General features: G+C 48.9%; 1 protein-coding gene across 5 annotated transcripts in view; it reads left to right on the forward strand.

Moving 5' to 3' along the window:
- PBXIP1 (PBX homeobox interacting protein 1) overlaps positions 1-12,172 on the forward strand; it is a 220,419-nt gene that overhangs the window by 180,547 nt on the left and 27,700 nt on the right. For all 5 annotated transcript variants that reach the window (XM_069650226.1, XM_069650231.1, XM_069650225.1 and 2 more), the window contains 3 exons: positions 702-899; positions 1,536-1,559; positions 11,158-11,234. In XM_069650226.1, coding sequence (XP_069506327.1) covers positions 702-899; positions 1,536-1,559; positions 11,158-11,234 — 299 coding nt within the window. The remainder of the gene's footprint in view (positions 1-701; positions 900-1,535; positions 1,560-11,157; positions 11,235-12,172) is intronic.

The raw sequence follows: 12,172 nt of genomic DNA on the forward strand, positions 1-12,172 counted from the left end.
AGTTGCATGGATCGTCACGACATTAGAGCTGTGGCCATGAAGTAAAATAATCTTTCAAATATTTTAGGGCAGCCCCTAGCCTTGTTTATGACCTAGAGTAAGATTTTTGGGAATTTAAGAACCAAGGTAAACAACTTTGATACATGGTGTTAAATCTGCCCCTTCAGAGCTTGGCATAGCCTCTCCCTTGTTTGCTTTTTGTTGTCTATTCATTTATATTGAATAATTGAAACAAGAGCCAATTGAATATTTCTTAACTTCCGTAATGGAGGGTTACCCCTCTCTGGATGATTTGTTTTCATAGCACAGTCTGGTAAGGTGTGTGTCGACAACATACCTTCTAATAGGCAGACGTAGCTCTCTGTCATGTGAGGCGTATATCTATCGCAGCCTATACCAATGGCTAGGCTAAGCTTCCTCGGAGAAGGGTTCTGAACAGGCTGTGGTAGATGTCAGGTGTGAGCGTCGAGAGGTATAACAGATGGGTTCCATAACTTCCTTCCAGTGTTTCCCTATCATTAGGTTTGGGTAGAGATGTGGGTGTGGTTGGATCAGTGCAACCGCAAAGCCTGGGTCGGGCTCTGGGAGGGAACGTGTTCTCTGTTACACTGCGTGCTTTGCCCGCGTTTGCCCAGACTCTTTTGACGCCACTCTTCTCCTGTTTCTAACCTTGCTCCCCGCTTTGTTTCCATAACTCCTAGAGGAGGACGTTAGCTGCTCTAGCAGCGAGGATGACGTCGAGGGGCTACGAAAGAGGCAGGTGCGGGAGGTGCGCCCCGCGGCTGGCGTGACGGATCCTGTTGAGGCGGCACAGGCTGAAGGGGAAACCTGGCTGACGTTGAACAGGTGCATCATGGGAGCACTGGCGCTAGTGGGGCTCGGCCTCTTGGTGGTTTCTGGTGAGTGACACACAATGGGACCCAACACACACTATTGATAAGCACGTATTATAGATCAACATGCACATTTTTCTTACGGTCTTTAGAGCTACATGTGGGAACCATTGTTCATCCTGCTGGGATGTTCATATATAATCCAAAAATGGTTGCCGATTTGACAGGTTATGCTTTAGACCGCACAGCTGCCCCTCGGCTAACAGACCTTACAGGCTCATGCCTTGAGCACTACTACCCCACAGGTTATATGTATCTCTCACAGGTTCGGACAGCGAGGTACACTGTGCTTACAGGCCACCCTTTGGCAGCAGGGCTTTCAGTTCACCTTGCACAGAACTCATTTCTGGCCCCAAATTGCGGTGCTATCCCTGTGGTTACGTAGACCTTACAAGCTCAAGCCTTAGACATGAGCAGTATCGCCTAGTTCAGGAAGAACGTCATCAGGTAGGAGGCCATATACATCAGGACTTGAGACGGCGGGGCTGGACTTTTGGTTCTACAGATGTATAAGTGCCCAGTGCCCAAGTAAAGCAGCTGAACTGCCCCTCAGTGATTCGGGCCAGCGACTCCCACTCACAGACACATGAACATTTACATGATCAAAAAGCAATGCACTGATATTCTTTTCTTGCTTTGCAGGCTTCGGCTTTGACACAGAGGATGGTGAGTAGCAGACACATTAGAGTTGCACACATGTCCCGGGGGTTAACTGGCGCCTCTCGACGAAGTTCTCGTTAGCAGGTGGTAGCCCAGCAGGTGTGGGAGTGGTGATGGGCCCATTACTAAAGCCTCCCTTCTTCAGTCTGTACAAATAAATAAAGGCAAGGGTGGCAAGAGCCTTTTGGTTACTCAAAAACACGGTCCACGATGGCCAGGGTGAAATGGTCCTAGCACTAAATGGGATGGGCGGAGACAGTCAAGGTAGTTGGCAGAGTAGTCACATACATAGCAAATCCATTAAGCAATGAGGCCAAAAGCATTTAGGACTATCAAGAGAAGGAGGAAAGGAAGAGGGAGAGTCAGTATTGTGAGGTTGGGGGAGAAGGCAGAGCAGATGCAAAATAAGAGCAGGAAAAAAAACAGAATTGATCAACAAATACTTTAGTTAAATGTTCACAGCAAGGGCCACAGGTGAACTGCAGAAGGTTGGTGGAAGGGTGATGAGGGGCATAGGTGGACTGTAGGCTAGAGTACAGGTGGTGACGGCCACATGTGAACTACCAAAGGTTGCTGGAAGGGCCACAGAGGCCATCCATGAGCTGCAGAAGGTTAGTGAAAGCGCACAGTGAGTCACATGTATTTTGCAAAAGGTTGTTGAAAGGGCAATTACAGCCATACATGGACTGTAGACTAGTGGACCGATGGCAAGGGCCACAGGTGAACTGCAGAAGGTTGATGGAAGGGTGATAAGAGGCATTCATGGACTGCAGGCTAGTGGAAAGATGGTGAAGACCACATATGAACTACAGAAGGATGGTGGGAAGGTGATGGGGGCCATACATGGACTCTCCACTAGTACTAGTGGAGGGATGGTGAGGGCCGCAGGTGAACTGCAGAAGGTTGGTGGAAGGGCAATGAGGGCCATACAGTGCTGCAGAAGGTCAGCAGAAGAACAGGCTGGGCTGCAGCTGAACTGCAAAAAGTTGATGCCTGGCGGCAATGGGGGCCATACATGAACTAGGTTAGTGGAAAGATGGTGAAGGCCACGGGTGAACTGCAGAACATTTGATGGAAGGGTGATGAGTGCCATGCATGGATTGCAGGAAGTTATTGGAGGACCAAAAGTGGATTTCAGACGGTTAGTGGAAGGATGGCGAGGGTCACATGTGGACTGCAGAAGGTTAGTGGAATGGTAATGAGGGCCATATGTGGGCTGTAGGCTAGAAAGATGATGAAGGCCCCAAGTGAATTGTAGAAAGTTGGTGGAAGGGTGACGTGGGCCCTACGTGCACTGTAAAAGGTTGGTGGAAGCACATCATGGCTCATGGCCGGATGGCAGAAGGTTTCTGGAAGGATGGCATTGGCCGCAGGTAGACTGCAGAAGGTTGGCGGAAGCACAGCGTTTCTCACAGGTGGATCGCAGAAGGTTGGTCGAAGAATGGAGATGGCCACAGTTGGACTGTGAAACAGTAATGAGGGCCATACGTGGACTCTACACTAGTGGAAGGATGGTGAGACTCACAGATGAACTGCAGAAAGTTGGGGGAAGAATGGAAGGTTGTTGGGAGAGTAATGAAGCCCATACTTGGACTGTAGGCTAATCGAAAGATGGTGAGGGCTACAGGTGGACTGCTGACGCTTGGCCCAACGGGCCACAAGTATACTGGAGACGGTTGCACTCAGTGCTCCAGATAAGATTTGGAGGTGGGAGTATTTTACTCCCTATTTTTAAAAGTTGGGAGTAAAATGCTTTTTTAGGGAGTAAAAACGTAAGTCCAAGTCCCAATGACAGTATTTTATAAGCGAGTAAATATAGGTTTGAACTGAAAAATGGAAATGTTTTCGTAATATTTATTGCTTTGCACCAATTTATTCATGCACCTTACAAGATGCATGTTTACTTCTTCCAATCAGGCAGTTAAAATAGTGGTTACTTCATGTGGTACTGCATGCACTGCTGGTTGAAACATATCCATGGAGCTGTGAGGATGAGCACAGGGGCACATGATTCTACATGTCTTTTTCTTATTTTTTGTTGGGAGTATTTGCCAATTTATAGGGAGTAAAAGTGGCTGATACACCCCTTATCTGTAGGGATGGTTGCACTAGTTAACTGTAGAAGGTTGTTGGAAAGGTGGTGTGAGCAAACAGTGCATTGCTGAATATTGGTGGAAGTTCACAAGGGCGACCAGCGAATTACAGAAGGTTAGTAGAATGGCGGCAAGGGCCACAGGTAGACAGAAAAGTGCTAATGGAAAGGCAGCAAGAGTCAAAGATGGACTGCAGCAGGTTGGCAGAAGGCTAATGAAGGCCACAGGTGGACTGCAGAAGGTTGGTGGAAGGACAAGAGCCACCAGTTGATTGCCAAAGGTTGGTCATAGGAACGTGAGGGGCGTAAGTGGACTGCAGAAGGATGGTGGAAGGAAGATCAGGGCCATGCATAGAGTGTAGGCTACTGGAAAGGCAGAGAGGGGCCACAGGTGGACTTCAGGAGGTTGGTGTAAGATGGTGTGAGCAGCAGGTGAATTGCAGAAGTTTGATGGAAAGACATCGTGGGCCAAGTTTGGGGGAATGGCAGACTGTAGAAGTTTTGTGAGAGTCACAGGTGGACTGCAGAAAGTTGGTGGCATAACAACAACAGCCACCAGTTCATTGCCGATGTTTGGTTGAAGGACCGCCAGGGACACAGGCAGACTGAATAAGGTTGATGGAAAGCTAGTGAGGACCACAAGTGGACTGTAGAAGGTTGCTAATCACCCCATTGCCGCTGTGGCTGGTGGCCTGATCCTCATGAACCTCACAAGATCTCATGCCCGTCCTCCCAGTCAATACCAGCACCCCTCCGTCCCCCACTGCACTGCCATTCGGCCCCTGCCTGGTGGCTCCACATACCACCCTTGAGAGGTGCCTGTACTAGCACTTAGCCTGAGGCTCTCTCCTGGCTCTCCTTAGCACTTCCCTCCCGGGCCCACCTCCTGTACTTGTCCTCTCCGCTGCTCCCCCTTCCATCCCTCTTCCCTGCACTTCTCTTCAATGCACTTGCACATCTGAATGCCACAAGGCCTAGTAGGACCACAACTGTATATATTTTACTGCTGTATTTTTTTGCCACTTATTATTTCCTCTGTTCCATTCCCATTTAGCCCTGTGGCGCTTTGATACACTATTCTGTTGTATAAAGCGCCTTACAAATGCTCAATAAAAAAAAAATAATGGTGTGAGACAGAGATGAATTGCAGACCTTTGTTGGAAAGACGGGGTGGGACAACTACAGGTGGACTGAATAGGTTTAGTGGAATAACGACGAGGGCCACCGGTGGACTGCAGAAGGTTGGTGGAATGACGGCCAGGGCCACAGGTGGACTGCAGAAGGTTGGTGGAATGACGGCGAGGGCCACCGGTGGACTGCAGAAGGTTGGTGGAATGACGGCCAGGGCCACAGGTGGACTGCAGAAGGTTGGTGGAATGACGGCCAGGGCCACAGGTGGACTGCAGAAGGTTGGTGGAATGACGGCCAGGGCCACAGGTGGACTGCAGAAGGTTGGTGGAATGACGGCGAGGACCACAGGTGGACTGCAGAAGGTTGATGTGAGTGGACGGCGGAGGCCACCGGTGGACTGCAGAAGGTTGGTGAAATAACGGCCAGGGCCACAGATGGACTGCAGAAGGTTGGTGGAATGACGGCGAGGGCCACCGGTGGACTGCAGAAGGTTGGTGGAATGACGGCCAGGGCCACAGGTGGACTGCAGAAGGTTGGTGGAATGACGGCGAGGACCACAGGTGGACTACAGAAGGTTGGTGTGAGAGGACGGCGGGGGCCACCGGTGGACTGCAGAAGGTTGGTGGAATGACGGCCAGGGCCACAGATGGACTGCAGAAGGTTGGTGGAATGACGGTCAGGGCCACAGATGGACTGCAGAAGGTTGGTGTAATGACGGTCAGGGCCACAGGTGGACTGCAGAAGGTTGGTGAGAGGACGGCAGGGGCCACCGGTGGACTGCAGAAGGTTGGTGGAATGACAGCGGGGGCCACCGGTGGACTGCAGAAGTTTGGAGGAATAAAAGATGTGGAACTAACCCATTTCCAAAAGAGTGTCTTAAGGGAGCTATGGAAGCTTCAAGTGAAGAAGACACTGGGCGAGATGTTGTACGTCCTAGGATATTGAGGTAGCATAGCTACGACAACCCTGCCGGTCTCTCTAGAGATGGGAGGGTCCGGAGCAGCAGAAGGAGATGGTTGTAACCCCACTCCACAGAAAGCGGGAGCAGAGAGGTGGTTGGCAACTCCAGGCCAGAGACCAGTGGAGCCTCAACTGAGTGGCAACACATGCAGGCGCTTCCACTTCAAGTAACACGTAATCTTTCAAGGGAGGGGGCACAAATAGAACTCCTCTGTTGCTGCTATTCGGGCAATTAAAAAACAATGTTTAGTATCAAAGCTTATGGACCAAATGCGTTTTTACTGTGAGAACATTAAAGAATGCGGCTGCCTCTCAGGTTCCCCCAAACTGGGAAAGACGTGGGTTTTTGTTGTTGTTGTTGTTTTATATTAGTCATTCCACGTAACAATTTTTCTGGGGTGGCTGAGACCAGACTTGATAAAGACAAGTTTGGCTCAGCACGCAGAGACTTGGTGGGTCGTTCCTACCCAGAATTTCTTTATATAAAGAAAATGCTTCACGACACCTACTTCTGTAGTAATCAAACTGTGAACACAAAACATAGCTTTCCAAATGATATTAATAGCTAAATGCAGTTCTTTTGTCTAGTTTGTGCTGCCTTTGTGTCATGTTTTATACATGCTGCTAAATGATGGCGAAGTCCGCGCAATCATACAGAAAAACACAGTTCAAACCCGTGTAAAGGGGGAGGTTAAAGGGACCACGGCAGCACAGCTTCTTCACACAGGAGACGGACTCCTGTGAGGGTGAGGTTACAGGGTCCATGGCAGCATGGCTTCATGCAGGAGTGTGCTTCCTAGCAGGGTAGGGTTAAAGGGCCCAAGGCAGCACAGTTTCCCACAGCAGAGGGGCTCCTGGCAAGGTGAGCTTAAAAGGTCCACGGCAGCATGGCTTCACGCAGGAGACAGACTCCTGGCACTGTGAGGTTAAAGGGTCAATGACAGCGCGTCTTCATGCAGGAGAGGGAATCCTAGCAGAATGAGGTTAAAGGGTCCATGGCAGCACAGCTTCATGCAGTACAGAGGCTCCTAGCAAGGTGAGGTTAAAGGGTTCATGGCAGCACGGCTTCACGCAGCAGAGGTGCTCCTAGGAGGGTGAGGTTAAAGGGTCAATGGCAGCACGTCTTCATGCAGGAAACGGTCTCCTAGCAAGGTGAGCTTATAGGGTCCACGCAGGCACGTCTTTATGCAGGAGAGGGTCTTCTAGCAAGGTGAGCTTAAAGGGTCCACGGCAGCATGGCTTCATGCAGAAGAGAGGCTCCTAGAAAGGTGAGCTTAAAGGGTCCATGGCAGCATGGCTTCACGCAGGAGACGAGACTCCTGGCAGTGTGAGGTTAAAGGGTCAATGGCAGCGCGTCTTCATGCAAGAGAGGAAATCCAAGCAGAATGAGGTTAAAGGGTCCATGGCAGCACAGCTTCATGCAGGAGAGAGGCTCCTAGCAGGGTGAGGTTAAAGGGTCAATGGGAGGACGTCTTCATGCAGGAGACGGTCTCCCAGCAAGGTGAGCTTAAAGGGTCCACGGCAGCATGGCTTCACGCAGGAGACAGACTCCTGGCAAGGTGAGCTTAAAGGGTCCACAGCAGCATGGCTTCACGCAGGAGACAGACTCCTGGCAGTGTGAGGTTAAAGGGTCAATGGCAGCACGTCTTCATTCAGGAGAGGGATTCCTAGCAGAATGAGGTTAAAGGGTCCATGGCAGCACAGCTTCATGCAGGAGAGAGGCTCCTAGCAGGGTGAGGTTAAAGGGTTCATGGCAGCACGGCTTCACTCAGCAGAGGTGCTCCTAGGAGGGTGAGTTTCCAGGGGCCACGGCAGGACGGCTTCACGCGGGAGACAGACTCCTGGCAGGGTGAGGTTAAAGGGTCAATGGCAGTGCGTCTTCATGCAGGGGAGGGTTTCCTGGCAGTGTGAGGTTATAGGGTCCATGCAGGCACGTCTTTATGCAGGAGAGGTTAAACGGTTCACTGCAGCACAGCTTCACGCAGGAGACAGGCTCCTAGCAAGGTGAGTTTAAAGGTCCATGGCAGCGCATCTTCACACAGAAGAGGAGCTCCTAGCAGGGTGAGGTTGAAGGGTCCATGGCAGCATGGCTTCATGCAGGAGAGGGTTTCGGTCTCCTAGCAAGCTGAGGTTAAAGGGTCCAATTAAGCAAGGCTTCACACTGCAGGGGGGCAACTAGCAGGGTGAGGTTAATGGGTCCAATGCAGAATGGCTCCACGCAGAAGAGGAGCTCCTAGCAGGGTGAGGTTAAAGGGTCTACTGAGCATGGCTTCACTTAGGAGAGGGACTCCTAGCAGAAAGACTCACTAGAGTCCTTTCACTTTTTGCCACGAGGGTTCACTGTGAAGTGAACGGACTAGCTGATAAGTTCCATACAGCATAGGTGCTACTGTGTGGCGTTCTACAGGGATGAGCCTTCGGTTTGGACCTCTGCAATGCTCACATAAATGACACCGCAGAGTAGCTGGTACATTCGGACACGCGTCTTTGCCGCTTAAATAAAAATCTAGCAGATGTTTGCTAAAACAGAAAGAATGGAAAGAAGCTTTAGTTAAGTCAACAGTTTATGCTTTTATGTAGGCAGCCATGCTCGCCGCCCCACTTTCATATATATTTTAAACATTACAACAAAAGGAATACGATGTCATTATCTTTTCTGTAGAAAACAGACAAGCTAAGTACTTTAATTCAGAGCTCTTTGCTGGGATGCTGTAATGCTTAAAAATCTTGTCAGTTAATGCACACTTGGTTAAGAAGTTTTTATTACAGAAGCAGCCGCTTGATAACAAGTTACATTTCAAACAGAGGCTTCTGAAGGTAGAAATGTCTGTTTTAAATTACGTGAATATGATAAGAATTTACATTACACAGTAATAGGCAACTAGCCCCATCTCTAGGAGATAAATGTAAGACAATAGCCGTCCTTCATTTAGAAAAGTTAGAGATGTGGTCTAGGCAGTGGTAGTTGTGTCAATGCAGCGTCATGCAGAATCACGCAGTTAATGTACAAACATCTGCAGGGGCAGTGCATGATGGGAGGAAAGGCTTTAAGGATCACGTAAAAGATAAGGGGTCTTGCCCTTGTCATTTTGGATAGTCTGGTGAATCTAGCAATGGCATCACTCCCTCTATGAGGAAAATCACTTTCCATATGGCCAGGGAAGAGCAGCCACTACCTTATCCCAACCCTGGGGGTGGCTACCTGAGGGAGGACCTTATGGGGGAAAACAACCCTCATGGGAGGGAAGGAGACGCACTGGCAGGAACATGGTATCCCCCATCCCACTCAGGGTATAACATCAGCTGCCTGAATTCTCAAACCCGTATGGCATATTGTGCTATAGATCCAGTCCATCCACTTTGCACTTACAGTAGGGCTCTTTCCAATGGTCGAAGTGTACAAAAAGTAGTAGTGGAACTATGTTCCCTGCTGGTCTGTTCCCACTCCCCACAAACTCTATTGCCACACCCCCTTCCACGTGAAATACAACCCCCTGAACAAATGCACCTGCTGTTTACAGGAACGTTCAGTGCAGTGCACTGAAGTGCACGTTTCAACTTCTTCCTACACTTTTAAAACGAAACCATTCCGGAATTGTTTCTTTTTAAAATAAAAGTATAGGAACAGTAAAACTTAATTAAAAAAAGTAGAGGAGCACCGCTCCCACCCACTTTGACCACTGGCTCTTTCCTATACTTTTTACAAAATGACTGAAACGAGGAAGAACACGAGAGCAATGCAGAGCACTGAAGCTGCAGAACTAGAGATGCCCTCTAGTGGTTGGAAGAATCCAATAGGTACCGGGGACCTTTAAAACCACTGCACTGCGAGGAAAACGGAGAACCACTACAGGCAACATGGATCAGGAAGCGAAGAAGACAGCTGCAGCGGGGAGCAGGTGAGCTCCAACCAGCGCTGTCACAAGAAGCTCAGAGGTCGAAGGTATGCAGCACGCGGGCCTGCAGCAGGAGACGCTGTGGAGAGGAGACCAAGGCGTAGCAGGTACTGGAGAGCCGATTGGAATGCCAACAGAAGGAGTAGGTGCCCCGCTAGAGAAACCGAAGAACTCAGAGAACGCTGAAGCTCCCACAAAAGACTGGTGAGTCCAGAGAAGGGAATTGGGATATTGGAGCACTTTTCAGCGTGTACGTAATGCCAAGGAGAGACACTGATATTCACAGGGCGAACCTGAGCAAAGGAGCTCGGACGCCGAGTGTAACAAATGAAAGGGGGTCAAAGACCTAGTGGCTGAATGAGTCAGACTATTACATGTGGAGAAAGCCCTGGCAGAAGAGTATTCCAGGAAACCTGTTGCAAGTCTGGGACCCGCACCCAATTGCGAATAAACTGTGAGAGTCAAGAAAAGGAAAGACGACCTTCTTGGTGTGTGAAATGACCTCCTGGACTGGAAAACTGCATATTTCAGGAAGAGATCTGTGGTTGTGAACTGTAAAGAGCCTGAGAAACTCAGGGGAAGGGGACCCCCTCTTGAGGGTTGTGGAACTTCGATTATTTGTTTATTTATGCACCTTTTCGAACATTGTTTTGGAACTTTGGAAACATATACAGATGTCCAGTTGAAAGATTATACCCTGTTGCACTTTATTTTGAGTTTAGCATGTAAGCGTCAGGTTAGGACTTTGGACACATGATGGAGAACTCTTTACTTTTGGACACCAACACCCCTTTAGTTTCGTTGAGGCAGGGAAACCCCTCATAGTGATAGGGTGAGAGGTCTTTCACCAACCCTCTTTTTCTCTTTAAAAAGTCTCTAGCAACCATCACAATGTCCCTGTGTCCGATTCTAACTCCTGATTCCTCACAATGGCCTAAAAGTGGGGAAACAATGAGACAGAAGAGTGTGAAGGGCAACAGAAATGAAGGTGTACTCACAGTGCTGTGACCACCATAAAAGGTCAAGTTGTTTTATACTGCATGCTGTGACGGTGCAGCCTTACATGTAGGAAAGCGTCCTATTTTAGAGGCCTCCTCTCAAATCTCCCATATCACTCGGCAGGCCTAGTTGTGGAGTATTATGTCTAGTTCTGGTGGCCATATTGTATCATTGTAGAGAAGTCACATTTCTCCACTTTTGTTTACAGATCTAGAGGGAGATGTGCTGATTGTGAATGATGGTTTGTGTGTGTGTATAGACGAACATTAAGGAGATGTGCAAGGTTCAGGTGATAGGACCGATCTAGGACGACATGTATAGGGTGAGAAATGGTAGAGCAGCTTCGTGAAGTAAAAAGCAATCATTGAGGTTGTATCTGAGATGATAATCAGTCTGTGGAGCAATACTTGGTTACACCATATGGCCAATGGATGACATTGTGTTTAATGCCCACACCCAGGAGGAGCCCCAGATGATTTGGTTCCCGTTAGTTTCACACTGTAGTAAACGCCTTCTCTGTTTGCAGGTGTGTTGGAGACGCTGGAGCGCCGTGATGTCGCTGGCGGAGACAAGCCAACGCTGCAGAGTGTGGATGATATCAAAGTAAGAAGCAGACATTCACACTCCCATTTTTCACTCTCTACAGAAAGTGTCCAGTGCTTACGGAGAAACACTTTCCCAAGAAGGGTGTGGGTTAAAATTGAGAACACAGGCTGAGGCAGATGGTTCTCTTAATTGCACGAGCTCGAGAAGAGTCATACTTGAGGAGCAGTGTGGGGAACAAGTTCATACAACAGTGATGGATGAAAGCATTGCACCAGGAAGGGGTTTGCCATGGCTAGTGGTTCTAAAGGTCTTGGGAGGATAGCTCAGGTGCAACGTGCTCGCCTTGGAAGCAAAACGACACAGAGCAACACAGGTTCGATCCCCAGGTCTGCGCTTAGAAACCTCTGGGTATTAAGCATTATAAATAACCTATCATATCATACTACTGATGCATCGCCTGTTCACAACACAGTGTCAACTAATTAGACCCATGGAGAGGTGATGCAGTCCTTGGCCTCATACAGCCCACCAATCCCACGTTCCAAATGCAAGTAGGTATTCGAAAATAAGTTGAAGCCAGAAACACGGAACACTGTCAAGTATAAATAATTAACCCTGGCTGCCAGAGTGGAAAACGGGGTTGCCTTGTAGCGATGTCGTTAGGCTGTGGCTACCAGTAAACTATGCAGCTTGTGGTGTGACCATGTAACAGCGGGCTGGACCACAGCAGGACCTCCGAGCTGAGGCTTTGATGCCATTGTATAAGGAGTGTGACTTTGACGAGCAAGCTGGGTGGAAAAGCCCCATAGCAGCTTTTATTGACTTGAACGCTTTTTGGAAAACATTGTCAAATGGTTTTACCACATCGGATGTCATTGCCGTGGTTGGTTTTCTTAAATCTCTGAAAATTGAGGAAGATTTTTGATTACATTTTTCCACCCAAAGTACTAATTTTGATGCATGTTGATGACTGATGAAAATGGGTTAAATGGGTA

The sequence above is a fragment of the Ambystoma mexicanum genome, chromosome 1p, assembly GCF_040938575.1.
Source record: "Ambystoma mexicanum isolate Mex_15411 chromosome 1p, UKY_AmexF1_1, whole genome shotgun sequence".
Classification (NCBI taxonomy): Eukaryota; Metazoa; Chordata; class Amphibia; order Caudata; family Ambystomatidae; genus Ambystoma; species Ambystoma mexicanum.